The sequence below is a fragment of the Chrysoperla carnea genome, chromosome 3 (genome assembly GCF_905475395.1).
Source record: "Chrysoperla carnea chromosome 3, inChrCarn1.1, whole genome shotgun sequence".
NCBI lineage: Eukaryota > Metazoa > Arthropoda > Insecta > Neuroptera > Chrysopidae > Chrysoperla > Chrysoperla carnea.
In genome coordinates this window covers 7,271,855-7,298,289 of record NC_058339.1, presented here as the reverse complement: position 1 = coordinate 7,298,289, position 26,435 = coordinate 7,271,855, and the positions used below count along the sequence as shown (strand labels likewise).

Here is a 26,435-nt window from a genome sequence, read left to right as displayed (position 1 = left end):
ATGCCGATGTATAGACAGATCGTTATTTTGGTGAAGTTAATTGGCTCGTCGCGTCGAATGGCAAATGTAGACAGACCTTAAAGACTTCTAATTATAATTTTAGTTACATTAAATGAAAAGTAAAATAAAAATAAGTAAAATAAATTTACTCTAGTCTCAAAGATATATTTATCTTTATTTTTGGCTAATGTGAATAGAAAAATACATATTTGATTATTATAATATTTAGTATAGGCATTCCACATAGTTGAAAAATTTGAAAAAAATAGATCAATCAAAATATACTTTGTAAGTATACCCAAAATATTATTATTATAATAAAATGTATTAAAACAATTTTTAAATTGTCTTCTTTTATTATACCGTGTATATATGAAATATATCAAGGTATACTAAGTTTAATCCCGAGTTTATAACGCCTAAAACTATTGATGCTACGAACAAAATTTTGATCTAGATGTTCATGAAATCATTTAATTAGTCCAGTTTCGCTTGTCTGTCCGTCTGCCTGTCCACACGATAACTCAAAAACAAAAAAAGATATAAAGCTAAAATTTTCATAGCGGGCTCAGGAAGTAAGTGAGGTCGAGTTGAGCAACATAGGTCAACAGGGTCAAGATTTTTTGCTATTTTCAATAATAATCGGATTTATAAATCGATTGGATGCATTGTTTCTGAAAAAATCGCTCCTCGTGTCCAATTTTGGAATATACCTCAAAAACCACGCATCCAATTATTAAATAAACCCGATTTTTGGATTTTTTAGGTCAAAATTATCTTATATAATGATTTTTATCGATATCGAAGGCAAAAAAAATTTTCGATTTTTTGTATTTTTCTCAAGGGGTACCCCTTAGAAAAAATCGAAAAAAATCGGGAAAAAATTTTTGTTTCTGATTTCGATAAAACTCTGTATGTAAGGTAATTTTTATCCAAAAAATACAAAAATCGGGTTTATGTATCGATTGGATGTATAGTTTCTAATTGCCAAAACAGATTTTGGCAATTGATAGCGAATGTAGTGTCCTTTTTTTTGTGTTAAATTAAAATCTGAAAAGAAAATATTAAAGATAATGAATAAAAAATTTTCATATCATTCTGAACTTTTATTAAATATATATGAAAATAATAATTGATGTTATCGGAATCATTTTATAAATGTACAGTTTTACATTTTTTGTAAACATCATCATAACATTAATTAATCTAACGTCTATCCGTTTTTCCAACTCCTCGTTTACCAGCGTACAAATGTCTAGGCATTTTAGTACCAATAAATCTATCAGCTTCACCTTTAAGACCCATTTTACCAACCTTCTTTGCAATTGCACGATGGGCGATTTGTTTAAGTTTCCTTTTCATCTAAAAAATAAATGTTAAAAATTAAAAAAAATGAAAAAATAATATTATTTCAAATAGTTAGGATCGGCAAAAAGGGGGTTGTAGTGTTAAAAAGCAAAAAAATAGGGCTATCTGAACGGGAATAAATTTTGCGTAATAAAAGAATTATAACAATTAATATACGTACCGCAACGTCTTTAATTCCTTGTTCATCTCTGGGTACACTACGTGAAGATGAACGCATCTTTTTAGAAGCAACAGCAGCCTGAGACAAAGAACGAGATCGTGTCCTTTTCAGCGTTTTCGTAAAGTGTGCATCATCAGATGGATCAATATCAACACCAAGATCTCGCATTTCATTACACAAACGTGTAACAGATCTGCCACGTGCTTTAGCCGTTGTATTTCTTGGCATAACAGGTGTTGTTTTTTGTTTATTAATTCTAGATTCATCTCGTAGAATTGCTTTCTTATTACGAATTTGTAAAGCCAATGCTTTAATTTCTTTGATTGTATCATCCAATTCAATTTTCGGTACAACATACATTCCAGATTCTTCTCGTAATTCCTCATCTTTTTCTAATTCGGCAAGTTTATCAAATATTTCTGGATCGATATAATCAGCAATATTGTGACCTTCCCAGAATTCAGGAATAATATCATATCGTTCTTCTTCAGGTATTTCAACATAATTCTTTTTCAAATCCAAAACATAATCATCACCCAATTCTTCTTCGATATGTCGTTCCAATTTCCGTTTCTTTTGATCTTCCTTTTGTCTTTTTTGTAAAACACTTTCTGGAATACAAGGTGGTCGTACTTTCTCATCACGTGGTTTTGGTATTGCAACATGTAATCGATTTAGTACACCGTCAACTTTTTTCGTTCTCATTTTTTGATCTACTCGATAGCTTAGTAATTTTTCACATGCAGCGGTTTTTACTTCCATTACACCTAAATCATTCACAGTCGACATTTCAATAACTTCAATATCGTTATCATCCTCAATCGAAGCTAATATTTTTCGACGTTCTGGTGCTAAATCATCCAATTTTAATACATCTACTTTATTAATTACTGTAATTAGCGGTTTATTTGCAAACAAAGGACGTATACTTTCAAATAAATTTACTTGTTCTTCTAAAGTGTGGCCACATTGTTCTGAAATATCAAAAATATAAAGTATTGCAGCACGTAAATGCGCTAACGCTGTTACTGCTTGCATTTCAATCACGTTACGTTCTTCTAATGGATGATCTAGGATTCCAGGTGTATCAATAACTTGCCATCGCAAGTATTTATAATCTGTGTGACCAACATATAAACTTTTTGTTGTAAATGCGTAAGGTTGTACTTCGACATCAGCTCTTGTAATCTATAAAACAAAATACAATACATGAGATCGATTTTCTATGACGAAAATGTACAATAGGGAATATTCATGAAATTTAAATTTGGTTCAAATATTTTTCTTCTGTAACTTTAATGATTGGACATTTCAACTAAAGGTGCAATTTCATGCTGACGCTTGACGCTGGTTGAGAGCGTCAAATCTAGTCACGTGGTCCAATTTCGACTAGAGCGTCATCTTTAATAATTCTAGCGTCAAATCAACGAGCGTCAAGCGTCAAACCTCATAACCTTGCGTGAAAGCGTCAAAACAAAAAAACGTAAACAGAATCTGTGACTTTATTAGTAAAGATTGAGTATTTATACGTAGCTGGATATTTTATTACAAATCAAAAAATGATTGGTGCCAACAAATATCAGAAATGGATTTACGAATGCCAAAAAAAAATTTACGAAGCAGAGATAGCTTCAATTAAGCGAAAAAGAATTTTATTGTGACAAGTAATCACTTGTCACAATATTTATAAAAATAATTGTCTAATAGTTATAAGATTTGTTAGAGAGATTTGAATTTGAAGACAGATCAAAGTTTACGAAAGTACTCAGTGTAAAAAGCTAAACAATGTTTAGCTTTGACGCTAGAATTATTAAAGATGGCACTCTAGTCGAAATCGGACCACGTGACTAGATTTGACGCTCTTAACCAGCGTCAAGCGTCAGCATGAAATTGCACCTTTAACCATTATTTTAGTAATTAATATTCTTTTTAATTACTTAAAATTAATTAATAAAAGTACAAATTCAGTGAGGGCATTTAAAAATTTCTAAAACGGAAATTCAAATTTTTTTACGGACGTGACATCAAAGTACGGGCTTGTCAAATTTGTTGACATACTGTATGATATAAATTACTTACATTTTATATGGTATTTCATTAAATTATATTATTCTACGGCTTTTTATTATAAAATTTAATAATAACAAGTGTAAATTCTGTGTTGTAAATTCATTTTTTTAAAGTGTAAATTATACATTGAACTGTCACCAATTGACAGATCACGTACTTATGCATCATCAACAGAGAGCGCCAAAAAACTGCGTTTAAATATATCAAAATTATAATGTATTTTAAATATTTATTTACACTTAATTACAACATTTTTAAGCAGTATTTATATTTTTTACTTTGTTATAACGGTGTAAACAATGAATTAAAAATATAAAAAAAATACATGAATATTCCCTATTCGATAAAAGTGTGAACTTATGTTCGAAAATACATACCTTATTTATAAATGAACTTTTACCGACATTTGGAAAACCACAAATAACTATAGTTCTTGTGTAAGGATCAATTGAAGGTAAACGAGCCAAATGTTGACGAACTTGTTCCAAGTATGTTAAATTTGCTGCTTGTCTTTTCATTATGGTGGCCATACGACCAAGAGCAGCACGTTTAAGCTGCTTGCAACGATATAAAGAATCTCCATACTTGAGTAATCGTACATAATCTTTGGCTACGCTGTAAATTAAATATAAAATTATTACTGAAGGTATTTCCCCGCAAAACTGTTATTAGGTTGACAAGAACTTCACGAAACTCACAATATTAGTAAAATGAGTCCTCAGAAATCACCTGAATTTTTTTATAACTATAGCGTTTTTTTTTAAATCGTTAGGTTGGTTAGGTTAGAGTGGCTGTCCTGGGGTAGGACACACTAAGACCATAGGGTCCGTTGTGATACCGTAAATGGGTTTGCCCATCCCCGGCCACTACTCCATGAACCATTTGGAGCTGTTTTAGAACAGCAGGAGGGATTTGACGTCGACTGACTTTAGGTCGGAGAGGTCGTCTGTGATAGCCGCAACAACTTTGCGAACAGGGGCCCTTGGAAGTGATAGAACTTCGGAACGCCTGCGATTGTACTCAGACCATATCTGTCTTGTAGTACCACAAGTACGTTCTCCCTTCCATCTAAGATTGGCTTTTTTCAGAATATCCTCTTTCAGGAGTAACTTGCAGTTCGCAAATGGAACTCCCGGTTATTTATTGATGCTTATGTCCGGCAGCATCGTGCCATATCTTGCAAGCTCGCCGGCTTCACCATTTCCTGGAATGTCCCTGTACCCCGGTACCCATAGCAGGTCTACATTCATTCGTTCCGCCAGCTCATTTAAGGACGTACAAATCGTTAGGTAAGTTGGATAAATTTAATAATATTTCCTACGAAACGGATTTTTAACTGATTTAAGGTAGAACGAGCGCCAAGGTAAGTTTAGACTTGTACTTGAAACTATTTGTACCTTATTTTAGACTTTGATGATGAATTTTGTTATAACTTCATGAATGTAGACGAAAAATAAGAATACAATTTATCGATATCTGCCTTGTGTTTTCGAAATATCGAAAGCTGAATAGTTTGAGAATCTATCGTTTACCCATAAGACCAATATTAAATATGCCTACTTTCTAAGTCACTTATTTATTTAAATAATTTGGAAAACCGCTTCTAAAATTTTCGGAATTGATTCAGACTTAGTTCAAACTCATTGCACTAGAGTTCAAAATTGTATTGGCGCTCGTACATCCTTAAAGATATCACTTGACAAAAACTTTTTCAAAAAAAAAAATTTCACTTACTTATCAATTAAATGTCTGGCAGTGTTTAATTGACCCAAACCCAATTTATAATGATCTTTATCATACAAAACATTCATCAAATCAGCATAAAAAGGATGTACATCATCCAATTTAGGAAACTCTTGTAAAATTCGACTTAAACGATCATGGAAATTTTGTTGAGTAAATTTAACTTTTCGCATATAAAATGCACGTATACGAGATATTTTATAATTCTTATGAATTACTGTTGGAGTTTTTCTTTGTGTTTTCGATAATATTATATCGATGAAGTCCTGAAAATTTAAAAATAATAATTAGGTATGTTATTTAGTTTTCTATTACGATTATTTTCATTTGCTACTTTTCTCATTTAATTACCTTTGCTGGAGGGACCACAGCGATTTTTTTAAAATTGTACATTGACATTTTTCGTTTTTAATAATTCTTTACTTTAATATGTTAATGTCTACGCCATGTGGCGTAATTTAAAAAGAATTTTAGGTTATGTTACAACTTTCAAAAAACAAAATATTCTTCATATTAGGTTTGTTCATTATTGGAATCTGACAAATGGAGGCATGACACCTGGTTGTCAAAGTATAAACTAATTTCAAGTTACAGCTTTAATAATAAATAATTTATAAAAAAAATTAAATTATGGCGTTTGGAAAATATTTACCTCAATTTAAAAGCACAAAAGAGTAAAGTGTAGTGTGAAAAATTGCATGTATCATATTAAAAATATTAAAAACACCAATTATAATCGAGAGACCATGATGAAAATAAATAGCGTATACATGATTAAAAGTAAACAAAAAAAAAAAAGGTAATAAAAAACTTGTACAATTTTAACGAATGGCTCCTGTTCCGCCGTTTTGAAACAAATATCTTGACTTGTGATATACCATTGTTCATTAAATTTAAAGACCTTTCCTAAGTTTCAAAATTTATGGAATTTGAAAAGAGTATGTTGGATTCATTTCCGAGAAAATATGAGTTTGTCAAGGACTTTCGACTGAGTGAATCGATTTGGTTGATTCTTTTTTTATTTGAAAGCTGATGAATTCAATTCTGACAATGGCATCCATGAGAAAACCGTATAAATCTAAAATTTGCATTAAGTATGTGCACGACTAATAATAACAAAAATATATTAAAAATTGCAATTGGGTGGGGGGAGGTGGAGTTTAAAGGTATATTTTTATATGTATAATTATTTATAAAAAAAAAAACAATTCAAGAACAAACACTTGTTTATGGTTCACAATCATGAACTAACGATGTATGAAAATGATAATTCAAAAAATAAAATATTCAATATTCATGAAATTTAAATTTGGTTCAAATATTTTTCTTCCGAAACTTTAATGACTGGGCATTTCAACTAAACCATTATTTCTAAAACGGAAAATTCAAATTTGTATACGGACGTGACATCAAAGTACAGGCTTGTCAAATTTGTTGACATGCTGTATGATATTAATTACTTACATTTTTTTTGGTATTTCATTAAATTATACTATTCTACGGCTTTTTATTAGAAAACTTAATAATAACGAGTGTAAATTCTATGTTGTAAATTCATTTTTTTAGCATGTAAATTATACATTGAACTGTCACCAATTGACAGATCACGTACTTATACGCCATCAACAGAGAGCGCCAAAAAAACTGCGTTTAAATATCTCAAAATTATAATGTATTTTAAATATTTTTTTACACTTAAATACAGCATTTTTAAACAGTATTTATATTTTTTACTTTATTATAACGATGTAAACAAGGAATTAAAAATATTAAAAAAATACATGAATATTTCCTATTATAGAAGACTAAATTTAGTGACTCAATCCCTAGTTATCTACCATGAAATGCTTCATGTTATCTACAAAGAGTATATCCTATACTTTTTGGTTATCTATTCTTCATGGTGGTACTACTGTCAGCTCTATGTACGTGGTCTTAATTCTGAACCAATCACAATGCTCATACAATATAACGGATACGGATATAAGACAAGCACATCATATGTCATATCCAATCATCACATCACATCAAGAAGTTAAAACGAAACGAAGGAAGCCATCATGAAACCATGTAGGGCAGTGTTATTTGCTGTTCTGTTATAAAAATTATAAATTATGTGGTGTTTGTTTTCATTAAATTTAAAACATAAAATAATCCATCGTTTTTTGTAAAATAAAGTGACTATTTAAAAAAAAAAAAATATTATTTATTATGGATTGAAAGTAAACATAAGAAATTTAAAATGGCTGATTGTTTATTCTATAATACTAATAGTTTGGTGATGATCAAAAGTAAAAATATTAAAATTGAAGATAAAAAAGAATTTGAAATTAAACAAAAAACAATTGAATCGTTTAGCTGTGATGTTTGTTGCAAAATATTTAGCTCAAAAAAAACTTTAATAGTACATAAAAAAACTCATAGTGATGAAAAATTATATTCATGTGACCATTGTGAGAAAAAATTTACGTTTCGAAACAACCTAGTCCGGCATAAACGAATTCATACGGGTGAACAACGTTTTTCGTGCGATATTTGTAATAAAAAGTTTATCCATCAAAGTAGCTTACGTTATCATAAAAATGTTCATACTGGTGAAAAAAATTTTTCCTGTGATATTTGTGGTCAAACATTTACTCAGCAAGGTAGTTTAGGAAATCATTTATTAATTCATACCGGAGAAAAACCATTTTCATGCGATGTTTGTGATAGAAGATTTAATCGACAAAGTAATTTGGTTGCACACAAGAGAACGCATAGCGGGGAGAAACCATATTCGTGCGATGTTTGCGACAAAAAATTTGGATTTCAAGGTAATTTATTTTAAAATATAATATTTTATTTCCTTTAAACAAAAAGTATTAGCATTCTAAATAAGAAATAATCGAAAAAAAAGGTAAACTTGGTCAGTTTTAATATTTTGACTAATTTTAAATCAAACAGTACTGTAAATTTTTTTCCGTCAAATTCTTAGTTTTTGATAGTTTTTTTTGTCTTGCAAATGTGCAAAAGTAACATTAATTAGACTATTTATATGCCAAATTAATTCCCACAAGGATATGCCCGATATTCTTATGGAAACCTGAATGAAAATTGTTTCAAATACTTGTAGAAAACTAAATTCGTTTTTAACGATGTTCCAGCATGGTATTTGCAGTTTCTATGTTAAAGCAATGGTACAATTTTTTTTTCGACAGAATTTAATGAAAAATTAAATTTAAGAATTTAATAATGCTTACTATTAATTCCCAAAGTTTCAGAAATTTTGACCGTTTAAAATGGGAAATAATTATGCCAACGTCCCAAAATCGATCAATTTACGTCAAAATTAATATCTCGAAAGTGAAAATTAATTTCTAAATTTTTTTTTTAGAATTGTATTGTATAAAAATTTTTTTCTACTTTTTCTTCAATATATAATAATATCATAAAAAATAGTTGGAGAGACCGGACATTTTACATGCTTTAAATGGGACATGACCCTCAAAATCGCGAACTTTGTCTTTAAATATCTCGCGATCTAAACGGTCAAAAATTATGAAATTTTAGGAATTCATAAATAAAGCTATTATAAACCCGAGAAAAAAAATTCGGCCAAATCTGTCGAAAAGTGATTTCATGCTGGTACTACCTTAAAACCACATTTTTCATCTTTTAGTTATCTGGCCGCCATTTTGTACACCATCTTATCACTATTCTTTACAAAATGGCGTTTTATTTGTTAATACATGTTAAGAAAAAGTTTACATTTTCATTTAGCTGTATGGTGTAGTAAATGAAAGTCAAGCTTCAAAATAAAATAAATATTAACACCAGTTACGTTTTTCGTTCATTTTGCATTTATGTTTAACGTATAGTTCTTCCGTGTACAATCGACATCTTCAACAGTCCAAAAAATCACGGGCTATTGAAGATGTTTTAGCGCTACCACGGATCTAGTAATTATAGTAGGGATGTAGTATACAGTCCTACTTTAGACGAGGGGGGGTGTATCACTCAGGGGGGAAGCAATGTGCCTACTTTTGATTGGCTGTGGCTTTTACTTACAGGAAATTTAAATAAAACCATAATATTTCATGTGTTTTATTATTTCGATTGCGATTTTAATATTTCTATATCCATGGTTTTAGCTTGCCTCAAGCAATATACCTGCTTTTGATTGGCTGCGGCTGTTCGCACTCTCAATTGCGGGAAAATTTAACTGGTTCGAGAATTCTACGTGTGTTGTAGATTGCTCCGAGCAAAAAATCTCTATTTGAAGTAAAATATTGTACCCTAAAGAAAAAAAAAGTATTTTTAAAAAAAAATACAATTTAGAAATTAATTACAAATATAATATTTTTAACTAATTACCTTTGGATGAAGGAATATACCTTTAATATTCCTACGACCCCGACTAATTACCTAAAGAATATGTTGTAAATAATTTGTAAAATAATAAAAATAAAACTTCACTTATTTAAATTAAGATTAGGTTCATGGGTACATAATTCAATACATAAATATGTAATAATTTCCCCAAATAAATTTTTACATTAATTTCATATTTTAAACATTCTATAATACGTTCAAATTTAGTATTGAAAATTAATCGACGCATTTTCAAGTCTTCTTTTGAATTTCAGTAGCTAACTTAAAATAGTTTTAACAGTTGTAGGATTGAAGATTTAATATTCACTAAATTGAATAGAATATTGGGGGTTGCGTTTAGGTTACTTATATCGTTGAAAAAATTGTTTTAAAACAAGCCTAAATACTTCACGTACTTATTTTTCTTTACAAATTTCACTTTTCTTTTTATTTATTTATGTTGTCCACACACGTCAACCATACGTGATTACGTGAAACATGTTTCCATGCTTACAAACGAATCAAAAACACTTAAGGTAGTTCCTCCGCGACCGTCCAGTCAAAAAGTTTTGGACTAATACTATCATTCAGTGCATTAACTGTGCTATGACTATTATACATATACCATATATTATTTTCACAAGACTGTAGTTACTCACCATTATATATTCTATACGTATACACACACATACTTTGATATATACCTTTACCATTAGTTTTTATATGCTTTCCACAAAAATTATCGCTAAAACGAGTTATTTATTTAAGTTTTTTATCGAAACTATATGGTAAATAATTTTTATTTTTATTTATATATTTTCTAAATATAGTATTCTACATTATATTAGTTTTTCATAGAGATGGTGGACGTCATTCATTGGTAAATAAATATAATATTTGTAAATTTGTGTATTTTTATACACTTCTCCCATGTACACGTACAAATTGCGTCACTTTTAATTGCTAATATCTCATGTATGGCATGGTAAATCATCTTCTAATTTTAACAGCAAGTGTATTATGAATTAAATATTTTATATTCTGAGTTTTGAGAAATTCTTGGAATATCACTTTCGTGTAGGTACTACCTTAAAGAAGGCTTTGAGCATACTTTCAGCATGCACCTAGTTAACAGCCAATAGAAAGTAGGCACAATGATACCCTGCCTCTTCCCCCTGAGTGAGACTCATCCCACTCGGTTAATACTCCACCCCTTTTAAAATATTCTTATATCCATGGTTCTTAGTAACTTTTTATTATTCTAAAGACAAATTCACACGGTGTTAATTTAACAATCTAAAGACAGATTCACATATATAATTTATACCATTATACTTAAAAGTATTATATCTGAAGAACAAACATATTCATAGACTTTTTATTTTATTTTAGGCAATTTAATAGAACACAAGATAAGATTTCACACCATCGAAAAACCGTTTAAATGCGATATTTGTAATAAAGCATTTCCAATGCAACGGAACCTCGATGTACATAAACGAATTCATACTGGAGAAAGATCATATTCATGTGATATCTGTGATAAAACATTTACGCAACAAAGCAGTTTAACTAGACATAAACGAATTCATACTGGAAGAAAATATTTCTCATGTCATGTTTGTGGGAAAACATTTAATCGACAAAGTAATTTAATGGTGCATATTAGGATTCATAGTGGAGAAAAACCGTATTCATGTGATGTTTGTGACAAAGCATTTACGTTTCAAAGTAATTTGGTGGATCATAAACGAACTCATACTGGAGAAAGACCGTATTCATGTGATATATGTGAGAAAAAATTTACATGTAAAACCACTTTAGTTAAACATAAACGTGTTCACACAAGAAAACAAACTGATTTTATCCATCAAAGTAGTCATCATATTGGAGAAAATAATTCTTTTGAAAAATCAATTATTCAACAAAACAATTTAAATAAAATTGGAGTAAAACTATTTTCATGTAATATTTGTGGAAGGATATTTAATCGACGAAATAATTTAGTTGCACATAAACGAATTCATAGTGGAGAAAAACCATTCTCATGTGATGTATGCGATAAAAAATTTACATTTCAAGGTAATTTAGTCGAGCATAAACGAACACATACAGGTGAAAAACTATTTAAATGTGATGTTTGTAATAAGGCGTTTACTCAACAAAGTACGTTGGGAAATCATAAACGAATTCATACGAAACAAGGACCATATTCACGTGATGTTTGTGATAAAACTGTTCAATCTAATTTCTATGAACACAAGCAATTGGATAATATAGAAAATTCTTTTTCAAATGGAAATGATAATTTACAAGATCACACACATACACTAGGTAAGCATAAAAATAGTAAATTCCTTTAAAAAAGTTTTTATTTAATAAGATCAGATCCGAAAAATTAAAATATAGTATAGGAGCTCGCAACGTTTTCGAGAGAGAATTTTATTATTGCTGATTTTATGATATGTTGTTCTTCGTTCTCTTTAGGATAAAGCTTGGGCCATCTGATTGGTGGTAGTGGTTGCTTTTAGTATTGCGTAGCCTAAATGTACAGGTAATAATCCTTCTAAAAGTGTTTTAATATGTCTGTAATTTTAATATTATGTTATTTAAGTATACAAAAACCTGAAATTAATTTGCCAATCGGTAATTCGGTTGCTAAACCTTGGACATTAGTGTTATGTTTATCTTAAGTTATGACAATCTGTATAGATGTTAAATGGCCATGATCGTTAAGGCGCAAGTATTTAATTTTTAATGTTTTAGGGATTATTAGTTCCGAGTTCGAATCCAGCAGCAGTCAGCAATTTTTTTTTATTTTTTATTATCTTATGTAATTCTATTGTTTTTTTTTTTTTAATTTTAGGTTTTTGTATACTTAAATAACAGAATATTAAAATTACAGACATGCTAAAACACTTTTAAAAGGATTATTACCTGTACATTTTAGGATTATTACCAGTACATATGGGCTGCGCAGTAGTAAACGCAACCACTACCGCCAGCCAGATGGCCCAAGCTCTAACTGAAAGAACAAGAAGAGCAACATATAATAAAATTCTTATTCTGCTGACATTGCGAGCTCTTGTACCAATACTATTATCAGGATAACGATCAATCAGTAAACATTTTGTTGCAACGTTTCGCTATTTGATTTATAGGTTCTTCAGGCTCTATATACAAAAAACAATAGTATAAATTATTAAAGACAGTAAATCACAAAACAGTTTTAATTTTACTCGAATAAATGTTTATTTTCATTAGTTTTCTCTAAATTTGTATTAATTCATTTCCTTTTTTGTTGCAGAAAGTTCATTTATTCATGATGAAACATATACCAATCACGATACTTCATTGAATCATACAGAAGATAAACCACTTTCAAGCGATGTTTGTAATGTAATTTTTACCGCTGTTAATCATTTATTCGATCATACAACAAAAAATCGATTTCCAAAAGAAGAAACATTAAAATTAAACAATTATGTAATAGAAAAACCATTCTCAAGCGATAAAGCATTTCAAATTGACAATCCTGTAGGGGAAAAACGTTTTTCAAGTGATGAAATATTAAATAACAGCAATTCTGAAGTCGAAGAATCTTTTTTAAATGATAAAACATATAAAACCGAAAATTTTTCAACAAAAAAACCATCTTCAAGTGATCAATCATTTCAAATTGACAATCCTGTGACAAAAAAACCTTCAAATGATGAAAAATTTCCGACCGAAAATTATACAATAGAAAAATCATATTCGTGTGATCTATGTGGTAAAACATTTACTCAATCAAGCAATTTAACGAGACATAAACGAATTCACACCGGAGAGAAAGTCTTTTCATGTCATGTTTGTGGGAAAACATTTAATCGTTTACATAACTTAATGGTGCATATTAGGATTCATAGTGGAGAAAAACCATATTCTTGTGATGTTTGTGACAGAACATTTACTTGTAAAACCACTTCTGTTAGACATAGGCGAACTCACTCTAGAGAAAAAAGTATTTCTAATGCTTCTGATGAGTCGTTTTCAAAGGCTATGCGAAAAAATTCATGCGATGTTTGTAATAAAACATTTACTTTGAAGAGTAGCTTAATTAAACACAAATTAAAACATGGCCATGAAGATTTATCTCAACAAATTTTAACCACGCAGATCAATACAGACAATTACAAAGCAATTCCTACGAAAAAATTATTACATTCATGTGATGAATGTGGCAAAAAATTTACTTTAAAAAATAGTTTAGTAAGGCATAAACGAATTCATGCAGGAATCAAACTCTTCTCATGTGAAGTTTGTGATAAAAAATTTATCCATCGAACCAGTTTACACTATCATAAAAGTGTTCATACTGGAGAAAAGCCGTTCTCATGTGATGTTTGTGGTAAAACATTTACACAACAGAGTAGTTTAGGTAATCACAAACGAATTCATACAGGAGAAAAACCATTCTCGTGTGATGTTTGTGGTAAGAAATTCAATCGATCGAGTAATTTAGTTGCACATAAAAGAACACATACTGGAGAAAAACCTCATTCGTGTGATGTCTGTGATAAAAAATTTACATTTCAAGGTAATCTAATTGAACATAAACGAATACATACCGGTGAAAAACTTTTTACCTGTGGAATTTGTGATAAAACTTTTACTCATCAAAGCAGTTTAGCTGGCCATAAAAGAATTCATATCGAAGAAAAATCCAATCATATATCAATATACCAATCATGACGCTTCACTGAATCATACAGAAGATAAACCATTTCGAAGCGATGTTTTTAATGACACTTTTACCGCTGTTAACCATTTATTCGATCATACAACAAAAAAATCGATTTCCAAAAGAAGAAACATTAAAATTAAACAATTATGTAATAGAAAAACCACCCTCAATTGATAAAGCATTTCAAATTAACAATCCTGTAGGGGAAAAACGTTTTTCAAGTGATAAAATATTAAATAACAATAATGCTGAAGTAGAAGAATCTTTTTTAAATGATAAAACATTTAAAACCGAAAATTTTTCAACAAAAAAAACCGTCTTCAAGTGATCAATCATTTCAAATTGACAATCTTGTAGGCCCTACTTCGGCACATTTCTTCGGCTACTGCAATTATGCATTCTTTGATCATTTCTCCATCGGTGAATGGTTTTCCACGTTTTGCAATTTCAAGAGCCACACGAAAGCTGGCACGGGTTGCAGCCTCTTGTTCAGTTTTGAGTTTTGTTTCATAATGACGTTTAATGTTATATTATGCAGTGTTGTCGTATGCAGGAAAATTAATAATATGCAGTGTTGCCGTATTGCGGACTTTAATCCGATTTGCAGCCTTTTTTCAACGTTGCGTACTTTTTCGGACTTTTTTCATCAGTGGACTATTTCACTTTTTATCACCGGCAACAATGATAATATGGTTTTGGCCCTCGGAACTTACTGGAGTAATCAGTATGACCTTTAGGCTGGAAAATTTGGAGATCCCTGCTGTAGGGGAATAATATTTCATCAAAGTTTAGCTGGAAATGTTGCTTAATATACTTTTTGTTTTTGCATTTCGTCAACAGACGTTTCAATGTCTCTTTTACTATTTGTATCAATGAATATAATTTCTTCTTTCCATGAAGGTCCCGCTTCTTCATCATCATTTTTTTGGCATTGCATTAATTAATGTCGGCCAAATCTTTTGGACTGTTATGTGGTCCACGTAACATTTTTGGTTGAAACCGTTGAAGAATTTCGATGTTACTATTGCCAGTAGTTGCCCTTTGCTCTTTTACTATTGTCTAAAATCATAGAATGACCCACAATATTTGTCCCATGTACCTTGCGACTCTCTTTTCCAATTCTTGAAGAATATCATTAATTTCTCGTTTATTTCTGCATCGAAATATTTTGTGCAGAATAAATGGTCGTCTAGACAACATTATTCTCTAAATTGTGCGATCCATTCCCAGTTTCTTTTTCTGATATATTCGTCCAAACATCGTTGAAAACTTGAATTCTTTTCGTTATTATTCGTTTTATTTGTAGTTCCGGTGTCAATTTCTCTAAAGTTGCTAATGATTTCGTCCAAAAGTTTTGAAAGTCACTAGGACTGTCAAATACAACACCAAAACAAGTTGGAAAAAAACAACATAAGAAAATTCGAAACATACCATCTAGTTCTGGTATGTCCCACTCGATCAATTGTTAATTCCAGTAATGACTTCTCTTTTAATATTTTCTAAGATCATTCATTGATCACTTCAACGTTTGGATGCCGTTCAAGGCGAGTCAAATAACCTTCACTGAATCGCCCAATTTCTTCACGCACTGTGAAGACTTCGATACTACGGTGAATGTCGTCAATACGCACGTACTACAGAGATTCAGTAATTACATGAAATACTTTTGATTGAAACCGTTGAAGAATTTCGATGTTACTATTGCCATTTACCGACAAAATCTCTACACGTCATGGATGATTCGTTGTCTGGGAGGCCTTTCTCGAAGTCCGACCATGAAATATTGGTTAATGTTCGAAGTATTTAAAATGATTCCACAAATGTGCACCAATTATATTTGAATAAGGATCATTGACAGCCGGATAAAACACTAAATTTATCGAACAACGGGAGGGAGTGATTGTAAATTTCCCAAAACCAACAATTAAATTCCTCCGAAAGATAAATTACTTTTGAAAATTTACTCGGGAATTTAAACTAAGTAACATTTTAGTACCTAAAATGGAGATTTCGTCAATTATTAATAAACGAAATTAATTTTTAAAAAAATGAATTTGCTGTATCGTTGCTGAGGGGTCGCATTTCAATCGTACATCGACTGGTAGTGGGAACAAAGAATGTAAAATCGAACCGCCAATGACAGACGCAGCTCGACGAGTTGGTGCACTTAGAAGAATTTTAACGGAGTTGGGGTTAATACCAGGAACAAAATTGAATTTGTATGTCAATGCTTGATAAGTAGCAGAAAGTAATTTCAAGAACTGCAAACGGTAAAAATTGATTCAGGTACCAAATTTTGATGATTGTATGCATCACGTAATGCTTCATTCAATTCTGAATCTGATTAAAAATAATTATATTTACGCCGGCTAGTGGTAATAATTTCCAAATGTTGTTGATAGATCTCCCAAAAAATCTCAACTCAATATTTCTAAATATTCGTTTTTCCAAGGAAGATACACCATTGTTTCTTCAGGTACCAAATTTCTGAGCCGTGAATGAATTTATTTCCTAAATGTTGCAACTTTCCTAATTGCGTTAGATTTCAATCTTTATTTTCGCTCAACTCTACCGTTTCCAAGCAATTCCCAATTCTATTATAGTTAGTGCAGTGTATCTCGTTCTTTTCATTACTCCTTAGTGGTTAAAATACAAGTTTTATCCAAAGATGGAAGCTATAGATACACTGTTAAAAATTTCTTTGGTAATTTTACCAAAAATGTCTAGGAAGTTTTAACGCAAAACTTTTTAGTAAATTTACTACACAAAATGCTTCAATTTAGTTTGAGAAAATCACAAAATAGTTTGTGAAATTTACCAAACAATTACAGAAAATTTGTTTCGTAATTTTACTAAACAAGTTTGTAATTTTAGTGATTAATTTCCGATAAAAAGGCTGAGTAAATTTACCATGCAGTGTTTTAATTCTACCAGCTAATTCACTTCAATACAATTTGATAAAATTACGAAACATTTTTTGAAATTTACTAATCGGTGACAGAAAATTCCATTAGTAATTTTCCTATACAGTTTTGTAATTATATTCAACAAATGATCATAAATATGCTTAGTAAATCTACTATGTAGTATTGTAATTATACCATTCAATTCACTTCAATAAGGTTTGATTAAATTACGAAATATTTTTTGAAATTTACTAAACGGTTACATAAAATTTGATTAGTAATTTTCCTACACTGATTTGTAATTTTATCGAATAATTTATCATAAAATGCTTAGTGAATTTACTGAGCAGTATTGTAATTATTCGATTTAATTTACTTCGATTAGGTTTAACAAAATTACAAAACATTTTATAATTAATAATTAATTTTATTATTTAATAATTATTTTATTTAATAATTACAAAATTTACAAAGCAGTGACAGTAAATTTAATAAGTACATTTACGATACAATGTTGCAATTATATCGTTCGATTAAGCTCAATTAAGATTATTAAAATTACCGGTGTCTTTTTTTTCATCACAATTTTTCTTAAAATTTTTTACTCTAAAATAGTTTCGCAACTCAACAATTCTGTAATTACGTTAATTGAATAGTTCTTAATGAAAATTAAACTGATGCACTAATTTTTCCCAAAATATCTGCAATGAATACTGTTAGCTATTTACATGCTTCCAGTTAACCTGTAAGCCGTTATCGTAAATGAATACTCATTAAAAATAAAACGTCATTGACAAATTAAAAATTAAGATATGAATAAATTTTATAAGAAAACTATTTATTAACTTTAATGAAATATTAATATCAGCAGAAGCATAAAATGTTTGTTGTACATCGTATAATATGGCAAACATTTTTTGAATTATATCAGCACTGAGTTTTATAATGAAATAAAATAAATTTACTTCATGTCGAAATAAAGTTCTCATATACATAGATAATATACTTAAAATGTAAAAAAAACTATGGATATTAGTTCGTATCAGTCATCTGCGAGGTAGCAGTCAATATCTTTGGTCATCTTGGTGACTTTAGGATGAATCTTGGTTGCTTTTCTTTTACCGCCTCTCTTCGTACCCTTCGGGGGACAAATCAGTAAGAATAATCTGTAATGAAAATTAAATCTTAAATAAATTTAAAAAAGTAAACAGTAAAAATTTATATTATATTTCAAATAGAAAGTTAAAAAATGTCGAAGAAAAATCACGTAGAACTATTTCTGAAAGATCATCTGGAAACTGAAATATAATGCTACATAACATTTTTCAGTAAAATCTTAAAAATATAAAATCTAGATATTGAATGTGAGTCAAAGAATATGTCTAAGTAAAGAAAAATCAGTATATTAAATCGAGAAGCTCATAGGAAAACAACATTATTTACTCAAAATTGTGAACAATATTAATTTTTTAAGACCGAGGATTAAGTATGAAACTTTTCAGTACCTTTAAAGTAAAAATCATAAGCTTTATCATCCAATAATATTATATTCGATTCAATATTTTATTCTTGATAACTAATCATTTTACAGCAATTAAATATGTTTCGGTTATTTTAGATATTTCCAACCGTGCATGTACGTGATAATATCACAGAATAGTTATATTATACAATTAAGTCAAGATCTATCATAAAATAATATTATTTGTTAACGAGCTTTCTTAATTTAAGCATAAAAAAATTTAATTTATGAAAAAGTTTTTAGAATTAATTCTTTAGTACTCACCGCTGAATTGCTTCGAGTGTTCCCTCGATTTCTTGGGGATAAGCAATCCGAAATACGTAATAGCATAGAAATGTTGTTAAAAGCCCTTCAGAAAAAGATTTTGCATGTATGATAATTTCTTTGTTTATAACTATATCGTATAAATTTTCGGCATCATGTAAATCTTGGCCTAAAACAAAAAAAAAATATATTTAAAAATTTTATTTTAAATTATTTAAGCGATTAGTATTAGTAAAATCATTATTCAAGAACAAATACGTAAAAAAATAGTATGATAACATTATGAACACAACTCAAATTTTTTCTCTATTAAGAAAAAAAAGTTATCTTATGAATTTGATAAAAATATACAAAATTTCCGTACCTCGAATTACTAAAACAGGATTTGCAACAGGAATGGAATCCAACATTTTCGCATCTTCCATGTCTTCCTATAAAAACAATTATGGTTATATTGAACATCGTATTATTAATTTATTAATATTTGTGATTCAGAATAGTAAAAAAATTTACAACTTACACTTATGAGATTGTACAGAAATGTCGAATCCTCCTTCATATATTTGACAATGAATTCAAAGACAACCGTTTGATAAGGTATGTCGTTTTTAAATTTCTCACTGTACTTGGTTGCCAGTTTCAGTCTATCACGAACAAACCTTCTTTCTTCATCTATTGCACTTTTTTTATTTTTAACTTTTACTTCTCGAGCAATTTCTTCATTTTTTGCCCAACGATTAATAGGCTTTGCCAATTTTTGTAAAGATTCTTTCCATGTAGAACTTGTATTTTTGCCTAATAATTCATCAGCGTGCTGGATAATTAGTTTATAGTGATGGAAAAAAGGCCATAGCTCGAAAATTACTGATAAATCCGGTTCCACATGTACATCCTTTCTTTGCAGATAATAGGTTTCTTGCATTGAAGTCAGTTGTTCATCGGTCAATTCGTCACCCCGTGTTTTAAATTCATCTATCAATTCCGATCGTTGTTGATACATCGACTTTAATTCTTCAGACGGCGGTTGAACTGGTAAATACGCTACACAACCGTATTCATCCTGCATCTTCGGCTTATCGACAAGCTCGTCATCATTATCAGCTAAAGAGTCAGACACTTTACAGACATCTTCCCCTTGACTTTTTTTTTGATAACGAACTGCGCTATATACAGCTTGCTGTAAAGACTGAATCTCACCATCAATACTGCCCATCTTTGTCGTAAAGTTTTCCTCATATTTTGAAACGAGTTGAGTACTGATAGCTCCTGCAGTACCTAGACTCAAATCTTTCAAATCATAAATAATATAATCACGTACTGTGTGCACAATTTGCGTCCTTTCTTTTGGTTTTAAATTCTCGCCTTTACGTAAAATTGTCTGAATATGTGTCGAAAATTTGGGATAGATTTTCGACAAATGATCCAATTGCGATAAAGTTGCTCCTGAGTGTGATGAACTATTATTTGCTGTTGCTTGACGTACATTGGAAGGTTTTGTAGGAGTATTTTCATTAGGTACTTCTGAAATAAAAAATAAATATATAATTAGTTATATTTTTTCAATTTAAAAATAATCTATGAAAAAATACCTGCATGTTGATCCAGAGCATATTTTTGAGCAGTTGTTTTGTTCCAATCAATTCCGTCAGGAACAATAGTTAAAACAAGTTGCTGTCCTTGAGTTTCTTTGACTTTAGCCAAGTGAATCAAAATATCATCTTCATCTATTTCAGTAAAATCATCGGTGTAAACCTGTTTGAATAATAAAAATTATAAATTTTACATAGGCAAAAAGTTTATGTATAAAAGAAAAACAGTGTTGTTCTTGACTACATTTAATATTTGTTTGACCCATTTCAGTGAAAAAGAAAAAACAATAAGTTCTAGGGAATAAACATTTTTATCAAATTTGGCTCAAAAGATTTTCTAAATGGATCATTGAATTTTGAATGTATTAAAGAAAATTCAATAATTGATTATAATTATTAACTATAATAATAAAAAAATTCGAGTCCAACAGTATTTTCTTTCATTAAAGTTTTAAAATATACATAAGTTTTAATAGTATTATATGAGAAGAAAAAAACAAAACATAAAAGTAAAAATTAAAATACCTTATACTTCCACTCTCCAAGCTTTAATTTATCTATCGCTGCAGCAATGAGCTTTTCAATTGAGTCAGCTTTTACTATTTTCCGCTCATCTGGCTTAGTAATTGAACAGACCTTGAACAACGACGCCATGACTCTGTTGTTGCTGTTGTCAATCAGTTTTAAAATTTTACAAATGCATTTTTATTACAATTTTTAAGCTATGCGATAAAGTTAGAAGTTTATGTATTTATTTTTCAAAATATTTTTAAATTATGATTACATTTTTGTTTTGTAGTCTCATGTATTGACTTTTTAATTATTATTATGTACTAATTATGTGCCACAGCTTATAAATATTTTGGAGTTAAGTATATAATCCACTTTTATACTTTTACATTTAAATTTTGATATCATAAAAGTACACTTCATTCATATTTCTTGAGTATGATATCACATTAAATTAATAAATTGTTTTTTTTTATTTTGCCCTTTAAAATTAACCTTGCTAGTGGGCTTATCATCAAATTATTTGCGTGTTTGAGACTTAAAAATCTTTAGTATTCATGTAAACTCTGTTCAACTAATCCATATTTTGGCTTAACACATGAAAAAGACTTCGTATTATAGATATGTAAATTTTCTAAACTTATCAGTTGATTAATTTTCAAGCATTGGTAACCTGTTGCTTTTCCTAATTTATACAAGCCTAAGTAAGGGATAAATTCAGTTTCTAACACCTCCACTACAAAATACACTTCAACAAAATCATACAATATTATGCAAATTTTGCCGACAATTATTTTATATTGATATCCAGATCGTGAAATAAATAATCCATCGCCGTTACGGTATGTTATACCGTTTTTAACGATTTCATGACACTCATCTACAGTTTCTTTACATAGTTCAAACTTCGCTAAAGCTTGTCTAATAGCTTCATTGTATTTTCCCACGTTTAATTTTACGGTGTTTTTCAATTCAATATCAGACTTAATCTCTCCACCCGAACGAACAAAACATTGATATAGCTCATGTTTGATACTCAGTGATTTCGTAATATTTATAAAATTTCTTGAAAATCGTACTGCACGTTTCATAAAACAATGTTTACTCTCACTACGTAGAGTCCATGACTTCATTAACGGTCCAAATTTGCGAATAAGTTCTCCATAATGTTTAAAATAGTGATGTTTTCGACGGAGTAATTTAAGTGGAAATAATGTTCGACGTAAGTCTATGTACTCGCAAATAAGTAAATGTACATAAACGATGCAAGTCTCGTGTATCGCAGGAGCACATATTATTTCAATTATTTCGGATAGCAATAAAATACATTTCCAAACAGGATTCTCATCATCATCAATTTTATCATGTATTAGTAGCGGCAGTAATCGAATAAACGTCCATAATTGACAAGCAGCGCCTGACAACTTCTGAGACTTTGGCGATACAGAGCATAATTTGTCACGTTGATCTTCAGGAGAGTATTTAAAAATTTCTATTCTTTTATTTAATTGTTTGTATGAAAACCAATCCTGTTCAACCAGATAATCGAGAAACAATTTACCGTCATACGCAAGTACACCTTCGAAAACATCGTGTCCTAAGCAAGGAGGTAAGCCAGGAAGACAGACATGATAAAATCCTAACTTATTGAAAGCAGAATCAAATTTAATACCTTGAATTATTAATGGTTTTTTTTTTATCACCTTCTTGATTCTGATACGAGGTCTTCTTTTCTTATCTAATTTATTTATAACTTTTTTATATGAATCAATCGTTCTCTCAGGATAAATTTCGAATATACCATCATCTGATTCGAATGAATTTTTGGTGATCAAACAGTACCGACAAAAATATTGCGATGTGCTGAAGTTTTCAGTGAATCCCCCTAAGCCATGACTCCCTAAATTATCACCAGTTATAAATACTAAGGAACCTTTGATAAATTGACCCGGCGCAAATTCAACACCCACAGTTTCAATTTCTTTAAGATCTTCAACGATTTTACCAAAAATTGCATGGTGATCAAAACTTTTCTCTTTACTTAATGCTACCAGATACATTGAATTAACATGAGATCTGATTCTATCTGGAAAATTGCCTATGCTTAAATAAACAGCTAAAATTTTATACTTAGATTTAGCTGAACCTAATGGGTTGACTGTTTCAAAAGCATCTTGATATAAAATTAATTGCAGCGCACCTGGATTGTCTTGAAAAAATTTATTCTCTTTAAATACACTTCCGTCAGTGAAATCTCTAAATACATTACTATTGTTTTTCGGTAGATTAAAGTTTAATTCATGTGTGAGAGTTTTGTTATAAAATAATTTTTTCAGTGTTTCTTTCAGGGGAACATAGTGATAAAAACGTTTTTTTCCATTTGGTGTGGGAAGCGGAATTTGAACTGGGTTAACGTATGGAAAATTTTTTTGGTAATATTTTCTACGTTTGAAACTTGTTCCTAAAAATTCATCAATATTATCAAATAAATTATTTTTAAAAGAGCTATCAATAATATCTGTAGTGACATCTACGGAAATATTGCATTTGTTCAGATGTATAAGTAAATTATTTCTTATAATTTGATCATTGGTTTTATTTATTTTACACATTTCTGTCGCTATATACTGCACTGTGGATGCTGGTAAAGAAAACTTGAACTCTAACTTTAAAAAAAAATGCGCCAAATTCATTAAAAAAATATCCGAATTATGTTTTTTATAGTCTTGATGATGTTCACCAACAGATAATAAATCATCTATTGAATTATCATCACGTTCAACGACTGTATCAGTGAAATTAATTACGTTATTACTGCTAATATTTGAATCTATTACATTATTATTACTGATATTTGAGTCAGATGTTTGTTGCATAGTTGTTTTGTCTTTATGAACTTTTGTGACATGCGATGAAAATGAATTTACTATACTATAAGTTTTGTCACAATTTAAATAGCCGCACTTTATCTTAATACCATCGTTTATGTGGATTTTTAAATGACTCATCATTTGCTTTTTATCAATAAATTTTTGGGTACAAAACTCTACTGAACATGCTTCAGAAAGGAGAGTAGCAGTATTAACAACATTATTTACTACTGATGAAGAAACGTCATTAATTGTTTTAATACTATGGCAACGATGAACGTGACTTTGCAGTGATGTTAATACAGTGTATACTTTATTACAACGGTTAAATCCACACACTAATTTATCTGTCAAGCTAGAGTGATCTTTAACATGTTTTAGATAACAATTAAACTTTACATGCACAAAACTACAGAATTGACAGTAAAACATTTCGTTGGCAATTTTTAAATTATACAATTTACGTGATAATACAATTCAATGTATACTTATACTAATTTAAAATATCCATTCTAAACATTTTTATTGTTTAATAATTTTAAAATTAAAAAAACGTAACATATTTATATTCTATTATTATATACTTAAGTACTGTTATAATTGGCTAAATGACATTAATTTTATCGCAAAAATGTTAATGAAGTATAATAATATAATATTTAAAACTGATTGACGAATCAAAAATCTGGAACAAATTTCAATAAAATTTGTTTAAAAATATTATCAAGTATTTATGAATATATATTATTTGGATGTCTTTATGTGTATACAAATTTTCATGTATGTAAGAAAATCATAATAAATATTAGACAATTAAATTTCTTAAGTGGTTGTGCGTTTAGACTTTGAATTTATAAGTGATTATAAGTTTAGATTTAGATTTCATAAATTTATAAATCCGAAAATTCCGTTCTTTGAAAATTAAGTTTTATTAAATGTGATAAAGATTTTACTTGGTAACTTCTTTTTCTAATCAACAAGAAAAATCATACTAATTTAGTATGAATTTACAATAAACAACTGATATTAAATTGAATAAAAAAAATTTTTGTTTAAAAAAATTTCGGTACTTGTGAAACTACATTTGTCGATTAAAAATAAATCAAAAGGTCAGTCTCGAAAATAAAAAACCAACATGATTTCTTATAGAATAATCACGATTGAAACAACTAATTCTGTAGTTTTTTTGCATTATCATTTATTATAATTTTATCCGCAAACATACTCTCATACATTTCCTCAATACAAAAAAAAACAAAGCCTCATCAATAAAATAAATTAAAAAGTGAAAAACAGTTGAAATGTTTGTTGGTGTTTAATTATAATTTTTATTTTAGGTTTTTAAAGTTGATAACACGTATTATTATCAATTTATTAAAAATAAATATTAATAAAACTTGAAGGAAAACTAATTTCCAATCATTTATTTATTACTAAATTATTCCTTTTTGTTGTGATATAAAACTATGCATAACCTAATTATATCGAATTCCATTCTTTTGTTTCAATTAGTTATTTTATTCATATCATATAGATATAAAAATATTATTTTTAATCGATTTTTAATAGATATAAAAAAATATAGATATAAAAATATTATTTTTTATTTATGAATGAATAAATAATTTGTTAAAAAATGTTATGGAAAACAAATGTGCATTCAACTTGCTTTAATTTTAATAGATGAATAATTTTTCTTTCTGTTTGATTTGAACTATAATAACGTAAAATTATAAAAGTGGATTTATTAATAAATAAAGATAGATACTAAATAAAAAATCAATAAAAAAAAATATTCTTTGTATGAGAGACGTAGAAGAAATTTATATACCTATAATTAACTGGATTTTACATACCGCAAATTTATTAACGTTGATGTCCGTAGCACAAAATTGCTTTGAAAAAATCCAGATGCGTAATAAACAAATGACTAACACTTTATTCACATAAATAATTATTAATTAATGATTTATAATCATTTTCACATTTAATATATATTATTAATAGTCCACACAAATAAATAAAAGTATTGAGTGTAAAACGACGTTACAACCTTCGTGTACTACTCACAACTGTCCCACCACTAAAACAAGTGTCACTATATGTATTGTCGTGCCGGCAAACCCAGCCGAGTTACCGCCAAAACAAAAGATCATGCTACAGCCGTATAGACGTATAATGTATACTATTAAGGACTAATACACAATTATGTGTGTGTGTGTATACACATACACACGTTAAGTTTTTAATGTTTGGATTATTTTCTAATGTATACACTCTTTCTACATAACCTTATTATTATAAAATTACTGGGTATTTATCAAAATGATATTAATTGAAATAATTTTAGCAACAAT

At 29.2% G+C, this 26,435-nt stretch overlaps 3 protein-coding genes across 3 annotated transcripts; 1 reads left to right on the top strand and 2 right to left on the bottom strand.

The window, feature by feature from the left end:
* Window positions 1-1,141: 1,141 nt before the first annotated feature.
* On the bottom strand, window positions 1,142-5,833 carry LOC123297014 (nucleolar GTP-binding protein 1). Its single transcript, XM_044878776.1, has 5 exons — window positions 5,693-5,833; window positions 5,333-5,607; window positions 3,976-4,213; window positions 1,529-2,716; window positions 1,142-1,362 (listed from the first exon to the last, which is right to left on the bottom strand). The coding sequence occupies exons 1-5, from the start codon at window positions 5,738-5,740 to the stop codon at window positions 1,207-1,209; spliced, it is 1,905 nt and encodes a 634-aa protein (XP_044734711.1). The 5' UTR covers window positions 5,741-5,833; the 3' UTR covers window positions 1,142-1,206.
* Window positions 5,834-7,583: 1,750 nt separating this feature from the next.
* LOC123295818 (zinc finger protein 91-like) lies at window positions 7,584-14,501 on the top strand. The gene is made up of 3 exons (XM_044877279.1): window positions 7,584-8,154; window positions 11,084-12,025; window positions 12,999-14,501. The coding sequence occupies exons 1-3, from the start codon at window positions 7,584-7,586 to the stop codon at window positions 14,423-14,425; spliced, it is 2,940 nt and encodes a 979-aa protein (XP_044733214.1). The 3' UTR covers window positions 14,426-14,501.
* A 3,693-nt stretch (window positions 14,502-18,194) lies between these two features.
* On the bottom strand, window positions 18,195-26,217 carry LOC123296415. The gene is made up of 7 exons (XM_044877883.1): window positions 25,935-26,217; window positions 21,224-21,365; window positions 20,699-20,861; window positions 19,630-20,630; window positions 19,474-19,540; window positions 19,110-19,278; window positions 18,195-18,489 (listed from the first exon to the last, which is right to left on the bottom strand). Exons 2-7 carry the CDS (start codon window positions 21,350-21,352, stop codon window positions 18,366-18,368), a joined length of 1,653 nt encoding a protein of 550 aa, XP_044733818.1. The 5' UTR covers window positions 21,353-21,365; window positions 25,935-26,217; the 3' UTR covers window positions 18,195-18,365.
* Between the last annotated feature and the right edge of the window lie 218 nt (window positions 26,218-26,435).

Excerpts from the sequence above, each read along its gene's own strand:
- LOC123295818 (XM_044877279.1), top strand. The coding sequence starts at position 7,584 with ATGGCTGATTGTTTATTCTATAATACTAATAGTTTGGTGATGATCAAA. Across the intron at positions 8,155-11,083 it reads CAAAAAATTTGGATTTCAAG|GCAATTTAATAGAACACAAG; the intron begins GTAATTTATTTT and ends ATTTTATTTTAG. Across the intron at positions 12,026-12,998 it reads AGATCACACACATACACTAG|AAAGTTCATTTATTCATGAT; the intron begins GTAAGCATAAAA and ends TTTTTGTTGCAG.
- LOC123296415 (XM_044877883.1), bottom strand. The coding sequence starts at position 21,352 with ATGGCGTCGTTGTTCAAGGTCTGTTCAATTACTAAGCCAGATGAGCGG. Across the intron at positions 20,631-20,698 it reads TGCTCTGGATCAACATGCAG|AAGTACCTAATGAAAATACT; the intron begins GTATTTTTTCAT and ends TTTTTATTTCAG. Across the intron at positions 19,279-19,473 it reads TCCTGTTTTAGTAATTCGAG|GCCAAGATTTACATGATGCC; the intron begins GTACGGAAATTT and ends TTTTTGTTTTAG.
- LOC123297014 (XM_044878776.1), bottom strand. The coding sequence starts at position 5,740 with ATGTCAATGTACAATTTTAAAAAAATCGCTGTGGTCCCTCCAGCAAAG. Across the intron at positions 5,608-5,692 it reads CTGTGGTCCCTCCAGCAAAG|GACTTCATCGATATAATATT; the intron begins GTAATTAAATGA and ends TTAAATTTTCAG. Across the intron at positions 1,363-1,528 it reads AAGGAATTAAAGACGTTGCG|ATGAAAAGGAAACTTAAACA; the intron begins GTACGTATATTA and ends TTTATTTTTTAG.